The 18966-nt window shown below is 31.8% G+C and overlaps 2 protein-coding genes across 2 annotated transcripts in view; one reads left to right on the forward strand and one right to left on the reverse strand.

Moving 5' to 3' along the window:
• Positions 1-1014: 1014 nt before the first annotated feature.
• Positions 1015-3936, reverse strand: LOC134249149 (uncharacterized). Its single transcript, XM_062731502.1, has one exon. It carries the CDS (start codon positions 3934-3936, stop codon positions 1756-1758), a length of 2181 nt encoding a protein of 726 aa, XP_062587486.1. The 3' UTR covers positions 1015-1755.
• Positions 3937-4940: 1004 nt separating this feature from the next.
• LOC134249152 (uncharacterized) overlaps positions 4941-18966 on the forward strand; it is a 33651-nt gene continuing 19625 nt past the window's right edge. The window contains exons 1-12 of the mRNA XM_062731508.1: positions 4941-5091; positions 5675-5793; positions 5967-6019; positions 6351-6414; positions 6634-6713; positions 7528-7584; positions 8504-8585; positions 8707-8831; positions 9029-9089; positions 9387-9506; positions 10255-10336; positions 14784-14837. Coding sequence (XP_062587492.1) covers positions 5063-5091; positions 5675-5793; positions 5967-6019; positions 6351-6414; positions 6634-6713; positions 7528-7584; positions 8504-8585; positions 8707-8831; positions 9029-9089; positions 9387-9506; positions 10255-10336; positions 14784-14837 — 926 coding nt within the window. The 5' untranslated portion in view covers positions 4941-5062. The remainder of the gene's footprint in view (positions 5092-5674; positions 5794-5966; positions 6020-6350; positions 6415-6633; positions 6714-7527; positions 7585-8503; positions 8586-8706; positions 8832-9028; positions 9090-9386; positions 9507-10254; positions 10337-14783; positions 14838-18966) is intronic.

Below are 18966 nucleotides of genomic sequence, written 5' to 3' on the forward strand. Positions count from 1 at the left end.
GCCCTCCCTTCTTCGAAAGAGGGCATAAAAACTAATGTGGGAATTTTAGAATTTTCTACTCATTCAGACTTTTTTTTTAAACTTTAAATACTTAAGCTGCTCAGTGGTTTTTTGAGCTTTTTGATTTTTTTTTTAAAATATACATAAAAATATCATTTATTTAAGGAATGAAGCTTATTTCAACTTATACTATACGATATAACATAACTTGGGGCAGTTTACGCTTTATAAACCGTGAAGTTATGTTATATCGTATAATATAAGTTGAAATGAGCTTCATTCCTTATAATTTAATTTCAGTTCAGTGCAGACAATGCGACAATTTTTTCCCCAGAATAAGGCTTCTTATTGATTAAATTTTAAAAATAACGTCAAGCGGAGTAACACGTTTTTTGACGTAACTCATTGTGACGTAGGCAAGTTATGTTATACAAAATGGATAAAATCTTTTATCCAATCAAATGACGTGTTACAAGAAAAATTAAATTATTTATTCTGAAATCCTTTTTTTGGATATCAAAATTTCTTTTTTTCGCGTTACGTATACGTTGTATAGCGAAAAATATTTGTCCTAACAACATGTTTACAAACGGTATTACGGAAATGTCATGTTATTAAGGTTTGGTTGTTATGTAGGTTATGCACAGCGTCCCCCCCCCCCCCAATTTCTTAATGTTTTTATCTATTGTATTCCTTGGGCAGTGGGGGATCGTGGCTTATGTTCTTTAGAATGCGTTTATTGTATATTTGTTAAAGTACAATTTGCAGTGCAATGTCATTTCAATGCTTTGTTTGTATTTTTAATTTTTATCTATATAAGTATTAGGCATTTTAGATAAACATGTTAATATCTATAGCACCATTTCGCAATGTCAGTGTAATATCTTATTCATCAAAGTGACAGCTCTGAGAAATTATTCTATTCGCTGTCACCTTTTTAACCAATGGTTTCTGATTCGCTACTCTAGCTCCTAAAATGTGGTGGGAAAGTGGCAAATTAGAAACATTTGGATAAAGAAGATATACTCTTTATCATTGAAATGTACAAAAGGACTAATTGCAACATTATATAATGTTTAAAATTTTCAAATTAAAGGAAAATAAATGTATTACATGGACATTGTTTGTTAAATTCATTATTTGTATATTGCGAAACGAATTTTTTTATTTGTTTTCAGGTAAGAGTCTCTTGCTGTACTTTTGCTTTTTCTCTATTGTTCAATATGCTTCTTATTTTCAAATTTTGCCAGGCAATAGGCATATTTTTTTTTTCATTTGTAATGGGGAATTATTTCGTATCACAGTAGAAAGCAAGAACCTGTTGATAAACGAGACTGTTCTTGCATGATAATGTAGTAAGGCAAAAACTTAAAAGGATGAAAGATCTGGTGGTAGATTTAACAATGGAATTTTGTAACACGATTTCAAATTCTAAAGCATTTGATTGACCAATGGTTTTAAATAGATGGCATGTAATTATAAAGTTGATTCAAGATCGATATCAAGACACAATAAACTCAGCAAAGTCAGATATGAATTTATCATTGCTTTGGATATGATGGAGAGGAGGATATTATTGAAGTTGAAAGACACTCTAACACTGAAGTGTTACATCTTAATTGCGTTGGAAGTAAAGCTAAAAGCGGCTCTACAGAACATCACAGTATATTTGAATCTACATGTACTTACATCATACAGTAACTCTAAAATAAGCTTCATTTATATTGTCTGTAAATACATATACATGTATAAACTTTATTTCTCTGAGGTAACCTTTCGAGATTCAAACTCTCTCTGTACTCGCGACCATCCAAAAAATGCTTGTAGAACCTTCACAACGACTAGTTTAGCGGAACTGGCAAAATTATCATGGTTTTCAAAAACAAAGTCCACCATGTCTTCTAGCGTAAATTTCACAAACGTTAATGTCTGGTGTTCAAATTTGTCTTTTGGACCACTAGAGAAACGATCTTTTAAATTATCTGCACTGATTCGATTTTCAGGTTTAATTCTGTTATCCGTAAGATCAACGAATCCGCAAAGTCCCCATTCGTGGGTATCGGTTTTCAGATAGATCGTGGTCAAACAGACTGCTTCGGCGTCGGAATCGGTCAATTCAAGACCAAGTTCTTCTCGTAGACCACGAATTGCCGTATTGACAAGGTTTACTGATCTTGAATTTCCCTCTCCTTGAATGTCTGGGGTCGATGCACTTTCAACTGCACCACATGTAAAAGCCCCCGGGGCTGACATTCCTGCACGCTTTGCACGCTGGGGAAAAACGAAGTATTGAGGCTTTCCTGGACCTTCGTTTGTCAGAATCGCAACATGCAGTCCAAATGTATTGCTAAAATAGGGATTCACGTCTCCTTTGTTTGGAATAGCATCTCGCTTTTGTTGATCGCTCAAGCTCATCCAAATTTTTCTCATAGCTCTGTGATGAACGTATTCTGACTGCTTAAAAAACATTTCAACCCTTTGACACTCGTCTTCACCAGGACGGGCAAATGCTAGACTTTTTAATGCCACGGTGGGATTGTTGTCGATTATTTTAGCCTTTGCCTGCTTGCTAAATTCTTGGTAATTTTCGGTATATTCTTCCTCTTTGTCCCAATTTTCATATCTATCCCTGCAAGGTCTGGACTCTACTTGGATTGGACAATTCAAGTCTTCATGTTGGTACCCACTTGGTCGGTATCCAGATTCAAAATAGCCAATCTGAGTAGCGTCTTCGTCTGTGCAGGAATCTGCAACGAATATGTCTGTCTTATCCATAAATCCACAGGAAAATAACTCTCTCTCCTCTGCTTCTGAAAGGTATGGGTTTTTCCCTCTATAATATTTCTGAATCACATCTTCTGCTGCGGGTCTTACTTCAGGCTTCTCATTCGTGCATTCTATTATACATTTTCCTACAAGGTCTTTAGAATTTGTTATGTAATCCGTTGGAATGGAAGTTGATGGAAGATCTATTTCATCCCCTATGCTTGAAGAGGAAAGTTCTGCTAAGGGCTTTAAGCCAGATATTGTGAACAGCATGATTAAGCCAAAACAGTATATATCACCTTTCTGGTAGTCGGTTATAGTATGACTTTTACTGCTTTCGGAAGATGACCTGAATTCTGGAGGTCCCCATCTTATGTTTACGTAACCGCTTATTTCGGACATTACGTTGCTGCTAGACATCACCGAACCATATCTTGTTTGTTGTTTGTCAATCTGATCATTCTTCCACGCCAAACCGAAGTCTGCGATTTTGATAATGAATTTGTTCACATATCCCTGAATCAAAATGTTGTCTGGTTTCAAATCCCTGTGTACAATTCCTTCTGAATGTAGATAGCTTAGCGCGCTGGCGATTTGCTTCCCAATATCCCAAGCTTTTCCAAGTGAAAGACCTTGTCTCTCATGGCTCTCTTGTTGAACTATGTATCGATACAGATTCGTAGGTATAAATTCCATGACAAAAAACATACACGGTGTCTGAAAAACCTCCTTTTCATCCTTGATGCCCAAAGTGCGCTTCAGTTCTTCCTCTGTCTGGATGTACCCCATCCCTCTATAAGCTATAATATTTTCATGGCTTAAATATCGCAGAAGTTTGGATTCACGAGCCTGATGTTTGGCTTGTTCTTTTAAGACTTTTATAGCCACAGTTGCAGAACTTTTCCATGTTGTTTTGTATACGCTTCCAAAATTTCCAGCACCGATCTTTTTCCAAGGTACATCCAAGTCTTTAAGGTTCAATGTGGATATAGTATCCTGATCTGCAGAGACTTGGAGATCCTTTACTTCTTCCTTAATCGTCATCAAAATCTCCAGGGACCTGTGTAGCTTTGGAATTGCTGTTCCATGTTCCTTACATAAAGAGGTTAGTATGTTTAGCAGTTCCTCTATATTATTATCAACATTTGAAGTTTTTTGGTCTCCTCCCATTGTCTGAAATATTGGCATTAATATATTTTAAAATATATTTAATATTTACATGTATATGATATTCAAGCAAGTAAAGTGTGGTAAATATGCACTTCATTACAATAAAAATAAATGCGAAAATATAATGTGCCATTTTATTTGGTAACATGCGGGTCCTAGTTTTACATAAGCGGATATATAAACGTAGCAACAATATTCTATATTCATTTTTCTATATCAGTGCAAGTGTTGTCAATTAGCATGATTTAAAGGAAACAAAGGCAAGTGCCTTTTCGGTCATAAATAATTTAAGGGGATTTATAGAGAAATTTTCATTTTTTTTTTTATTTGCAGCTATTGTTTGGCTCAGTTGCGAAATACAAAATTCAATCTAGGTATATAAAAAAAAAATAAATAAAGACAAGTAATGCTAAACATTGTACATGTAATAAAATAAATCAGAATGAACATGTGTATAACTATAATTTTGGAATCTACTATATATATCTCAAATACCCTTTTTGTGTTGGTGGAGGGTAGAATAATCTAACTGTGTCTCGCGACAAGACCTAACCGGGGCTTTTTGCTACGATCAGTACATCATTTGATAACGAGATTCATTGTCTCCCTCGATTTTTGTAGCACACAAAACTATTGCTCAGTCTTTGAGTACTGTGGCACTAATCTCTGAGATTCATACTTTTTTCCACAATTCCCCCTCACTTCGAGAGAGAGAGAGAGAGAGAGAGAGAGAGAAGGAAAGAGAGAAAATACAATGAGTGAATGACAAGGAAGTAAATTAATAAAGGGGTGTGTCTCTTCTTTTTTGATCTAGTGTTTTCAAAGTACTTTAAAAACATGAGAATGTCGAGATATTTTGTTTATTAACTCAAAATGAAATCTAAAAATAGTAAAATCAAATAAACTTACCTTTTTTTATTTCACCTACTTTCACTTTCATAGAAACATGGAAATTCCAAATAACTTTTAGTACGAGTGAATTAATTTTTTCGTCACTTCCGGTTCAGGCCCGCGGAAATTGAATTTGTAAACATTGTATTGTTATTTTCAAATGCAAGCTTTAAAACTTTGCATTCATAATAGTAGTATCATGTGTTCAAAAGGCTGAAACATTTATTCAGTTAACATGGATAAAGCTTCAAGAGCAATTCGCAGGTACAAAACATTTAAACTTAAAAAATTTAAGTTAAAAAAAGATAGACTTAATTTTAGCAGAGTTTAGCATGTTTAGTATGGTGGTCAAATTCAAAGAATACCAATTGAATAAGTCATAATGAGTCCCTGTGACCTATCTTTGATTTGGGCTGCTTTTTGATAGTCCACATTACATTTTGTATATTAATTACAACAAACATTTTTTTTGTGCTTAAGGTACATTGATACTCTGATAAGAGAGATAACTCTTAATGACACAAATGTCTATTATTCCCTTATAAATTTGTCAAGCTGAAGTGCGTTTTTTGGTCAAATTTTGCCGCGCAAGCCATGCTATAAATGTTCGTATTTTATTCAGCATATACATTTAATTTGGAAAATCATGAAAGCTAAAGAAAAATTTTACCTGAGTGAGTGGAGGGTTTATGAATTACCTTAACTTGGATGGCTATATCATGTATATTTTAGTTTATTTATATACGGTAATTTGGTTATATATATATATATTTTTTGTGACCATGTTGATTTGAGCAAGATCTTGTCATGCTACTTAATTAACATTGATTAATTAATATTTCTTTAGGAGCGGAGCAAAGTTGAAGTCTTTGGGATCTGGAGAAAGTTCCGATTTAAATGTCATGATATCTGAATTAAAAGATATGAGAGAAAGTGCTAAAGGCTTCATGAATTCTCAGAACTCTGGTGAGCTATATTCATTTTACAGTCTAAATTTTAGGATTGACTTCAGCAAAGACATGATAAATCATTAAAAAATTTCAGCTCATATTTTGCTTTAAATGTTTAATTTTGCATGTCCATAACGGTGTGATCAAATGAAAATCTGTTGTTATAAGTATAGCATGTCTACTTTTTAGCATGTCAAGATATGATGAGATGGGCAGTAAATGAAGAAAACCGGGCCATTCAGGTATAAAAAAATCATGAATTTGAAGGGCCTGTTATGTTATTTTTGCCTATTATTCAATCTGATCAAGGCATTAAAAAAAATTGATTCAAACCATTTTCTCAATGTATGTAATAATATGTGCAATTGAATATGTTAATAAAGGCTTAATAAAAAAAATCAAAACAAACACTCATAACCCGTATTAACGGTGAAAACAACAAAGTGCAGTCTTGGTGATTACAGTGTATTTATATTCTGTCATCTAAAACTATAAATTAATTTTTAAACTTTAATTAAAGTCAGTTCTTTTTCATTTGTTTTCTTATATTTTTTTTTTTCTTTTGAAATATAGGATGTTGCTAATCACATAACTGAGTTAAACCTTTTGTGGACAGATGTTCAAAAGGATTTTATTGGTGAGTGTTTCATTTTATTGTCAGAGAATTCATTAAAAAAAAAAACAAAAATGTTTAATCTGTATAACGTGTACAAAATTTTTATTATTTTTTATTTAAAAAAGGACTTGTTAATTCCGCACCGGCAATTATGGATTTTATATTAAATACAAATAAAAATGAATTCATCAAAGAACTTTTATCATGTTTGATACGAATAATTCTATTATCTTATTTCAGGACATTTGAAAGAATACAAACAAATGTTTGAAATGGTCTTAGAGGGAGAAAAACAAGTTTCACAAGCCAAAGAAAATCTGGTAAAGTACCAGTAGTTTTGTAATATGTAAAGTACTTCATTGTCATTTGAAAAGCATTAAGGAGACTAGCTGCAGAACAGTAGCTCTCTGCTTGAGAAAATTAGGACAGATAATAATAGATAAAGCAGAGAGCTACAGATCCAAGCGTTGTTAAAACCCTCGATTCAGCCGACAATTTTTTGTCACTACTTAAGGTATTAATTTTATGTTGGTTAAGCTTTCTCTGGCTTTTCAAATGGTATCAAATAATTAATCATATCTTAGCTTATTTTTAATACTTTATAACCTTTTAACGGTCTGAAACAGTCCTGCAAATAGTTTTGTAATGTCGGTTTAAAGAGTTCCCATTGCGATTAACACAAAATGTTAAGTGCTCAATGAAAAAATATTATTCGATATGTATTTCGATATGTGTGTCATCCTCACTTAGAATCAATATATATGATATGTACTAGTATCATCCCATTGCAACCCAATTACCCTAATAAATATTTTTTGAAAGATTTTACTCATAACACAAGGAGGAACTGTTAAATACATGTTTTGTCAAGCCTTGTTTCAGATTTCTTAACTTTCTTTTATTTTTTCAAACTGTGTCTTAGGAAATCAGTAATTTATGGGTATCACTCTATATATTTGCTTAGAGTGTAAGTGTAAAATTATCGACAGATATAATCAGATGAAAAATCACCACATAAAAAAATTTATTCTCACCAGGGACAAGCAGATTATCCTTTTATCCTTTGTGTTTTGAACTTTTCTGTTGTACACATGATTAAGAATTCATTCCAATATTATTTTTAAACTCTTGCAGAGCAATTGTGAACAAAAAGAATCAAAACTGAGAAAAGACTTGACTAAGGCTGAAAAGGTATGTTTATAAAGAACCACATGATTTGTTATGATGTTATTGATGTAACTTTGATAGTTAAAATAAAGATTTGAAAAATTAAAAAAAATGATGGTTTTAAAACTATTGTAGCAACTCTTTTTGAGACATGGATGGGGATTGATCAACTGTTCATATTGAGATTTTTAACTTAACTGCTATTTCATACTATGTTTAACATGACGTGTATCACAAACAAGATAAAAACCATGTGGCATTATATTATTTAAAACATCAAATTTATTGAAATGCATTTCAAATATGCATATATACAGGCATATTAAAGCATGTTTTGAAGAGAAAAAAATATATAATTTATGGCATTTAGTTTAAGCAATTTACCAGCTAGAAATAATATACATGTAAATTTCAGTCTGTGTATGAACCCAAGTTTTCAATAATTTGTGGGAGTGGTAAAGTATGTGTTGTTGTATTGAATAGAGTTACCTTTCTTGAAATCTGTTCCTTTCAATCTCTCTTACAGAATTCAATATTTTGTTATATTACTTATTATTTCATAAAATCTGATCCTTGAAATATGCCTCAACCAAAGAATTGATGTAATTACTAATCCACTTGCATGTGTTTTGAGTTCATAGTTGATACTGTGAATGTTGCATGGAATACAGTTAAAAGTACATGTATCCATGTACTGGCACAGTTCTTATATCAAAAGGAATAACATTACATATTTATGAATATGTAAAAAAAATTATTTATACGAATCAATGCCTGTACCAACATGTATCAAATATATGTACATTTATATTAGAATTTTATGTGATATTCTACAATTATGTCTTTAACAAATAAAATAGCCTTAAATTTTAGAACACACATATAAAATTTGTCTATGACTCTTCATTTCATACAATAAATCCTGCTGTTTTTCATGTTTAAGAGAAACTGTGAGGCAGATAGAAGAAATCTGGAAACAAAATTATATGAAGCAAAATCAGAAAGAGAGAAAGCTGAAATTGAAGGTATATATCACTATATGCATGCACATGCATTAAACATGTTAAAGATATTAATATGATAAAAGGTCTATTCTTGCTCTCATCAAAGTCAAATTTTCATGTTTGTAATATTATTTTATTTCAGTCACTGAAAGAATACGAGAAAATGAAGCAGTGAAGATGATTCGATTAAAAGAGGGCTTTGTAAGGATTGCTGAAGCATACATAGAGTTAGGGAAGAAATGCTCTACAGTTTTCAAGGCTCAGAAGGTAAATTCTTTTTTGAATGCCTAAAATGTACAAATGTATCCTAAATGGTTATGAATGTATGAAAACTGAACATGTTAAATAATCCAATATAAGACATTCTACTACTAGAAAGTCTTTGAGACACATAATGTTTTGTATGGTGGGTGTCTCAGAGGTCATGTTCACACGTCATTAATATTTTGTCATTTGTATTTAAGGATGTTGCCATGGAGATCCCAGATGTTCATGGGAAAGAGTTGGAGGAAGTGAAATATACAGGTTTGTGGTGACTTGTTTGACAAACTGAAATCTGATGAGCACTTAATATTAATTAAATATATTCATTAATACATGTATTAACTGTATACTATAGCATTCATAAAAAAGGCCCATTATAAGGGAAAATTACATATACATCATTGTACAGTAATGCAGTTTTTTTTATTTTAATTTCTATTTAAATCATACATATCTTTTAATTTCCTAAAACCAGAGAGGTGCATGTAATATCCTGTTTCATTGATTACCTTGTATGGAAAATGCATTGAAATTGTATGATTAGTTACCATTTTACAGGATCCAGTAAAACACAGAATCATCTGTACAAAGCAAAGGAAAAACTACACAAGTACAGAAGAGAGTCCTTTAGACTGAATCCACCTCCATCGTTTCCAGCATACCACTGCAAGACACCAGGTTAGTCCACAGAAACTAAATGTACATGACAAAGTAACTTCAGTAGCCTGGTATTAGATTTGTTTATATTCATGAGAGTAACAGAGTCGAACTTTTTGCTAACAAAGATGCTGAGTGACAAAGATCTGACTGTTTAAATTTAGTCTTACTTCTCTCTCTCCCCCTCCCCCTCTCTCTCTACTGTCAACCATTGGATGATGCGTAGAGAGTGGTATTTATCAGAATACATGACAAAATTAATTCACATGATATCTCATGAATATACACCATGTAGTAGTAAACAGTTTACTAACTCCTAGTCTATCATACAGAGGTTTATTTAGTCTGTACAAAGATGAGCTTCAATCAGAGGTAATAGTAGATATAATGAGAGCTAGAAATTTGTACAACAATGTCCATAAAGTTAAATCTTGTCTAGGCTGCATTGCCCATTTTAAAAAATATTTGTAGGATTAAGAAAAATTCTCAGGTGTTTATACATAGGAGAAAACTTCATTTTAGTTAGAGGAAAATAAATTTTTTTCCAGTACATTGTAATTTTGAATTTTAGTAATGACTTCTGCACTCATCTGTAGAAATCTGCAATTTCACATATATATATGGAAGAACAATTCTACATGTGTATAATATTTGTTTTAAGTAATACTGCCACAAAATTAAAATGTAGTCTGAAAATGATCTTGAAATCACCTCATGTATTTATTTCTATTTTATATTAATAGACATATTAAAATATTTGTTGTGACAGATGTTGAAGAAGATGATCCACCACCTTATACCCCTCTAAAACAACAAACACCTTACATGGAAGACAAGACAAGTTCTCGAGAGTCTGTGCTCAGCCCTTCTGCACCATACCCCAACACAATGTATCCCATGCTGCCTTCCAAACAAAGTCTGGACCAAGCCTTGAGTGCAGTTAAATTCTATTGAATTACTGACTGAGTAAGACCCAAGTGGAATATTCAACCAGGGTAGCTGGAACAGATATGGAAAGATTGTATTCAGGTTCTTTTGATATCTTTACATTAAGCATGAAACATATGTACATGTATTTGCTTACTGATATTATACGTAAATTTTACATATTCCATTTTGTATATATCTACTGAAAAGGACATATGAGAAGAACATTTTCCCCTAATACTTGCAATTACCTTTTTCCTGTCTTACTTTTATAACAATATATTTTTCAACAAATTTGTATCATTATATCTTGCTCCTTTTGGGCCCATTTACACATTTTTTGAAATACTTTAAAACTTTTTTTCTCATTGATTTTCATTACATTAGCATGTAGTACAGACTTGTGCATTATTGAATTCAAACACTGAATTTCTAAGAAATACTTCAAAGATTATGTTTCAATTTGGAGACATTTTACACCAATGAATGGTGATGTACTTACTAATGTCACAAAGTTCATTTTGCTTTTACTTTTTCACGAAGTGTATTGAATTATTTATATAATTCTTTTAAAATGCTTTATCTGTAGATTTGATAATTTATTACCTAGTACCTGGAGTACAGTCCTTTGATATTGTTTGTCATTTTCTTTGTGATTCATTTCTACACTTATTTACATGTATGTAGATTTGAGTGATGCAACTTTGGGTTAAAAGATTTTCTTTGAAATTAATTTAAGGAAGGATTTTATCATGTTTATAATGAACATATACCGATATAAGCTAAATAATTTTCTTCAAAGGTGTTCCAAAATAAATGACTCAAAGCATTGTAAAAAAAGATTTTTTAAAATCATTATCCTTCAGTGGATTACACATGAACTTCAACAATTTTTCTGTAAATGCATGTAGAAATATTTATCAAAGGAAACCATTTACATGTATTTTGTTTGGTTAATATTCAGTGTGCAAATGAATGAGACCCATTTATAAAGATGTAGATTTAGCATCAGCATTTTTTAACCTCTGTACTTTTCATTGTTGTGTTTATTTATTTTTCTTTTAATGTTTCATAAGAATGTACAGTGTACATTAAATTTTACGTAGTCACTAAAGGTGCTTTTATTGTTACGATTGTGTACTTGTATCGTAATGTCCAAAACTTCTGTTAAATGTCACAAATGAACAAATAGCAATTTCCATTTTCTTTTATTTTAATAGCTATTCATTAAGATGAAATCTATGTTAGATTTTGGATCTACAAAAGTCTTTCTTGCATATTTATTTTTTTTTAATATGACCACTCAATCAAGTTTTAATAAATTTCATTTCTTTGGGAATCTTTTTGCATTTAAATCGAAGATTAAACATCTCTTATTTTAAATCAAATTTTTAAATTATTTAATGAAGAGTCACAAAATATTCAATGTCAATGTGCATGTACAAATATATTTCTATGTACTGGTAATTTTAGATGCAGGGGTATTTTAAATTTGGACTGTTTACTTAATTTATTTGCAAAAACTTAGATGCTGCATTTAATTTTTGAAAGGTTAGACATGATAAGATTTTATATAAAGTCACAAAACTATCCATTGTTCTAAGACCTTTCTCTGAGTATCAAAATTCACTGATGCCTTGACCTTGATGTTTGACCTACTTTTGAAAAAATTGCCCATAACTTCTAAACAGGTGGTTCCTAGCTCTTTTATATTTAACATGCTTTCTGTGTGACAAGACCTTTACATACATTTTTTGCCTTGAGTTTGACCTCTGTTGAAAAACTTAAACCTTTGCCAAAACTGCTGAGTAGTGGGGGTCTGGGCTTTCATATTTCACAAGTGTATTTCTTTTGACAAGACTCTATGGGTACTAACAATTTTTCCCTGATGACCTTAGGGTATGACCTACTTTTGAAAAAAAAAAACTTCATTTGCTCTGAGTTGTGCCATATGGGGGCATACATGTTGTTCAAACACATTTTGTTTTATTATTTATTGTCAACATCATAAAAATGCAACAATTTTCATCAAGAGCAGTATTTTCAATAATATCATTCAAACATAATTTTATGTCAAGAATATACCAAAACAAGCAAATTCAAGGAATTGTGGTCCCCCGCTTTCAGTGTCTTTGTGAGTGAGATGTCATTTTTAATGACATATTGTGTGTAATATGAACACCCTATCATATATCATTTATTTAGAAATCATCACTGAACTCCAAGGTCAAGGTCAAAGGGTTAAAGTGTTTGGTATCTGATGACATCACAAGGATTACATAGGTGAAGTATGAAAGCCCTAGCCTTTGCCATTCAAAAGTTAATGTAAAAAAGTTTTTTCAACTGTTTCCAAGATCAACTTCAAAAGGTCAAAGTTGTTGATATCAAATGAAAGGTCTTGTCACAAAGAATACATATGTGAAATATGAAAGTCCTAGTATCTACCGTTCAAAAGTTGTGGCAAAGGTCATAGTTTTTGAAAAGTGCCACATCAAGGTCAAGTTGAAAGGGTGAAGTTCTTGGTATCCAAAAAGGCCTTCACACAAGGAATACATATATGAAGTATGAAAGCCCTAGCCCGTACCGTTCAAAAGTTATGGTCAATGTTAAAGTTTTTTATAATGAAATCTCCAAAGTCAAGGTCATAAGGTCAAAGTTGTTCATATCAAATGAAAGGTTTTGCCACAAATAATATATATGTGAAATATGAAAGTCCTAGTACTACTTTCAAAAGTTGTGGCAAAAATAGTTTTTGAAAAGTTCCAAGGTTTTTGAAAGGATCAAAGTTCTTGGTATCCAATGAAAGGCCTTCATACAAGAATTACACATATGAAGTATGAAAGCCCTAGCCCGTACCGTTCAAAAGTTATGGTCAATGTTGAAGTTTTTTCGTAAGTTCAGAAATCTCCAAGGTCAAGGTCATAAGGTCAAAGTTGTTCATATCAAATGAAAGGTCTTGCCACAAAGAATATATATGTGAAATATGAAAGTCCTAGTATCTACTGTTCAAAAGTTGTGGCAAAGGTCATAGTTTTTTAAAAGTAGGCCAAACAAAACACAGTTCTTGGTATCCAATGAAAGGTCTTTACACAAGGAATACATATATGAAAAATGAAAGCCCTAGCCCGTAACTGCAAAAGTTATGGTCAATGTTGAAGTTTTTTCATATTTCACAAGGTCAAGGTATTTCAAAGTTGTTGGTATCCAATGAAAGGTCTTGTCACAAAAAATATATATGTGAAATATAAAAGTCCTAGTATCTACGATTCAAAAGTTATGGCCAAAAAAAAAATTTTTTGTGTAAAAGTGTGCCATCCAAGGTCAAGGTCAAAAGGTCAAATTTGGTGGTACCCAAACACATTTATCACAAGGAATACATATGTGAAATATAAAAGTCATAGCTCCACTAAATCAAAAGTTATGGGCAAGGTTTTTTGTGAAGGCAGTATTTTCAATATCATCATTCAAACATAATTTTATGTCAAGAATATACCAAAAAAAATTAAAATATAACAGTTTGTCTATACAAAGACTTCTAATTTAATTAACTAAAAATTGCACTTGACATCCTAGGAAAAGTCCAGGTGTATAACAGTACATGTGTAGGTAAACAAAATAAAATATTCTTCATGTCTATATAACAAGTACACTATACACCATACACCAGTATACAAAAATTGAGTAAAATATGTTTGTTATGTATACATCTATAGAAGTAAAAACGAACATGAATTTGCATGTCTCTTGATACCACAAAAACAACAAAAAATAATTATCCACATAAATTACCGGTAGTGATTTCACAGTTCACGAATTATTTTACATAGCAGCTCATTTATCCAACAGTTACATATGTTCAAAATGGCCATCTTCAATATGACACATGGGTTTCATAGTATTTCACTTGACTGTAACATTCACAGAAGTATTTATAATCTTTCTTTGTGACACGTCTGGGTACGTATATATACCAGGAGAGAACGGTTGCTAGGAGCCACCTATCCAAGGTCAAGGTCGGAGTCACCCACAGAATAATGGTGAAGCACAAAAGGCCAGGGTGGGGAAAAACCTCCCTTAGATGGATTAGGCCAGAAGAAACAGATCTCTGGAAACGACCATCACGGTAAAAGATCTGTAAATAAAGGTATAGTTGAATATTGAGTTGCAATAATTTCAAAGAAATGTGTTTCAGTTTTTGACATCTTTTCTAATTTTTGAATGTACAAAGTCCAATTTTTCAAAGAATTTTTATCGTTAGGCAATTACCTTGTTGATTTGTGGGGCATAAACTTGTGTTATATAAACAAGATTTTCTAGAAGTAGGATTCCCCATGCAAAATAATAGATGAGTCGGAAGAAGAGAATCAACAGAGGATATGAGGAAATGTTCCAAGACCAGACTGTTACTGAAGGAATGTGGCTCCAGTAAGTCATCAACATCTGTAAATGAAAACAAATGCACTTATAATCATAATGATAATACTTAATTGTATTTATTCAATGATTACCTAACTCTCATAGTTTTCAAAAAATCATGCAGTTACATTGTATATACATGTACTTCGTTGAATCTTGGGTAAATTCAATTTTCAAAATTTCATATTGGATTACAAATTTGATGCCCCCCCTCAATTAACTGCACCTTTAACCAAAAGTGGGGGAGCACAATGTTGAACTTGCTTATATAATCTTTACTAGCAAATTTTGTTGCTGCTTTTCAATCACATGTAGTTAATGTTATTGAATTATAGCTAACTATCATGTTACGCATGCCATCTTTGGTATTGAAAGCATTTGAGTATCACTTTTTAAATACAATTTCTTTTTCCTACCAGCAGAGTCAATGATGAAGCAATAACATATAAATGTCCAAAAATTGGCAAGATTTCCACCCTGCTCCAATACTTCATGTGGCTCATCAGTCGATGCTGGCACAGAAAAATCAACAGCAAACCCAGATCACAGAAAATATCTACCAGGACAGACTCTCTTGTACCTGTAAAGGCAAAATATATCAGATGATGAGTATGTGTAAGTATGATCTAGAATATGTATTCCAGAGGGGAGCTCTAGCTATATCATTTACATGTGTATATTTTATTTAAGTGTTCACTTAACAGTAAATATGGTAGAGTGATTTCTTTCCATTAAAGTTGCTTTTTAACATTTGTACATAACTCAAAATTTCTGCTTCAAGTTTTAAAAAATTTTTTATATTTTGGAACCTTTTTGGCTACCCATTTTAATCTTTACATTACAATACATTGCTAAATTAATCTATGATTATTGTGTTAGCATATGCTTTTGATATTTATGCCTTGGATTTTTTGTCATACATATTTCTATAATTACAGACAATGACATTGAAAAGAACATGTATGTGTTCTGAGCGGGAGCACTATATCATGAACAACATGTATATATTTTATTTATTAATAAGTCAAATTTTGAAAAATTCTTGAAATGTGCTGAATTCTATAAATTGTATGAGAAATATAAATTAACAGAACATATTAAAGTTTCAAAGTAGTTTATTGACGGTTTTTGTTTTTATGACGTCACGAACTAGTCCGGCTTTATATCATTTTTTAGAAAAGAGGACAAAATGAACAAAATTTCAACAATTCTACCTTTATTGTGTTTGCATATGCTTTTGATATTTACTGATTTCTTGAATTTTTTGTAATACATAACATTTTTTTAGAAATCTATAATTACAAACATATGACATTGCTTATAAAAAAATAACATATATAAGAACATAATAAAATATTTCTCCAGAAGTTTGATTTTGGGGGGCAAATATTGGTTACTACCGAATAAATTTAAGGTACCAGCGAATAGGCGGAGACATTTAAATCACATGGATGAGGAATGTAAACAATAGCACATAGAATTTTTTTTTGCAATCAGATGCTACATTAGGAATTTAAATGGTGAAGATAGAGATTGTGTAGTTTCATGGTGCACAAATAATAATTGAATCTAGTGTTTAGGGATGGGGTAGATGTATTGCCCTGCAGACCATAATACTGAGGCGACATAAGCTTAAATATTATTTTCTAATCTCACTAATACCAGAATTCTTTCAAAACACTCCTAACGAAAAATACACAGTAAAAAAAGAGACATGTAACCTTTGAACCTTATTAATATGTGCACAAAAATCTTTCATAGTTTGAAGTTGGAAGTACATGTTGATGTTCGATAAATACTGTCCAAGTAGAAACTTCAAATGACAAACACAATGAAATGTTCAATGAAAGCGTTGACGTATCGAACCATGGAATGTCAAGTGAGTAAAGTGATTATAATATCAATTACTGACACTCGGGGACCTGTTAATTTAGTGGCTAACTTGACGGTTGTTTGGAAACTTTTTAAAAAAAAATTAAATATAAGCCGCAACTTGGTCAACATTGTCCTTTGGATATGTATAAATTTAAATTAAAATACACATTCTGTGCAAAAGAGACCAATGTCGTTGGAAACTGGTATGCATATGAACAACAATAGTCTATTGTTATTCATATGCATACCTGTTTTCAACGACATTGTTTACACTGAGCCGCAACTTGGCCATTGGTCTCATTTGCAGAAATTCTAAGAAATGTGACAAAACTGTTAATCCCCTGTCTCAAAAGCTAGAGTTGCTCAGCATTATTTAGTACTTTCATGTAATGTAATATACCAAAACCTGCTCTCAAGACATTGCTTAATACCTATAAAACATAAATTTAATGAAATTATGGATTTTATTTTGTGCAAAACACTGTGACCCAACTCTCATAGCTTAAGTGCACTCATCCTTTTGTATATACCTTTAAAAACATAAATACTCAACAGACTACAAATAATTGTAAACTGATCAACAAGTAACGTGTTATATGATTAATTTACAAGTTACATTGAGCTTTCTCTGGTACCAGAACCTTAAAATGTGTAAACATGGGAAAGAAAACAAGCAAAACTTCAAAACAATGTTACAAAAAATATTCATTTCATAATTCGTTCATAAGAAAGAACACACATTATGATGGACCCTATTAAGAATTAATGACTGAAAACAATTATCACAGAATAACCGTTGTCAAAAAGCCATATATTTGGGTTAGAACATGTAGAACGTACGATAAAGAGAACCTGGTTTTACCATCTTTACGTTACCTTCTATTATTTTATATGACAGCTTGTCAAAGTTTCGTTCATCCCATCTCAAAAACTTAAACATCTCAATTGTACAATTTGTCAATGATGAAAAAGATACAATGTTTAGTATTCCTGTTGTTAATCCCATTTTTGTTTCTTGACGTTTTGCCGCAGAGATTTCTAGTTTCACTTTACAACTTGAGTGAATCAATCATGGACGGAAAAATATATTCCGGATTTCTTTCTAGTTGTCAACAATAGCAGCCAGGGAAAAAAAATAGAAATTGAAACAATAAAAAAATTTAAAAGACTCCCTCAAATTAGGATTATTTAAAAATTCAGATAGATTCGAACAGGATAAAATACCTGAAATACATTCAAATATTTCGAGTCTACTTTCAGTTTCACTTTATCCAGCCGTTCAAAGTACACAAGACCAACAGTATGGCAGCTGCAAAACTACCGAGGAATCTTCGGAAATTGGTGGCAACACGATTTAGTCCTAAATTCAGGGATGTTGCTTCCATTGTTGAAGAATCAATGCCACAACCTGGAGAGGGAGAAGTTTTAATCAGAAACAGGCAACTTTTCTTTTCAATGATAACTGAATAATGTACAAGTCAGGTAGATCTAAATGTAAATCCATCTCTCGCATTTTGAAGAAAAACTTTAAAAAAAAATATTTTTGCATGGAGATTATAGAATGCATTTCCTGTCGCAAACAAGAAGTAAGAATTAAGAGTGACAACATTTTGTTTTATTTTTAATTTTCTTACTTTAAAAAAAATATTTTCAATAATTTTGATTTTTGAGTGTAATTTAAATATGTAAGACTCCAAAGTCCGATGGTGACGCCAAAGTCCGATGGTCTAAATGCACCAAACTCCGATTATTACGGACGCCAGTCCGATAAAGTGCGAAGTATCAACGTTTATGACGTCACAATAATGCATTCAAAATCCATTGATTATGACAACTGATATTGCTTATTGTTTTCGCCTACCAGAGCTATTAGGGCTAGTCCTTGTAGACTATTCGAACTGATAAGGGTTATTGAACACCAATGTGTTTCACCGAGAGATTTTATGGTTAGTCCTCGCACATATTTGATTTTTAGGTTTGTTGGATCCATTAGATATCTAGCTTATAGTTTTAACACATTTTTCGACTGATAAGTGTTAGTCTCGCACCTATATCTAAAAGATTAGGGTTAATCTTTGCATTTAATATTTATTTGTATTTTATTTTAAACAAATCGGGCTTGGCATGGTGCGGTATCGCATTTTTGCGCAGCAGTGCTATGACGTTATAAACGTTAATTGTTTTCCGCATCATCGGACTTTGGCGTGTCAAACTATCAGGGTTTGGCGCAGACCATCGGACTTTGGCGTGACCATCGGACTTT

This window comes from Saccostrea cucullata, unplaced genomic scaffold, assembly GCF_032062105.1.
Source record: "Saccostrea cucullata isolate Sc308-1 unplaced genomic scaffold, CSIRO_AGI_Scuc_v1 ctg25, whole genome shotgun sequence".
NCBI classification, from domain to species: Eukaryota; Metazoa; Mollusca; class Bivalvia; order Ostreida; family Ostreidae; genus Saccostrea; species Saccostrea cuccullata.

What these genes read in the sequence shown, in the direction of transcription:
- LOC134249149 (XM_062731502.1), bottom strand. Translation starts at nt 3,936, where the DNA reads ATGGGAGGAGACCAAAAAACTTCAAATGTTGATAATAATATAGAGGAA.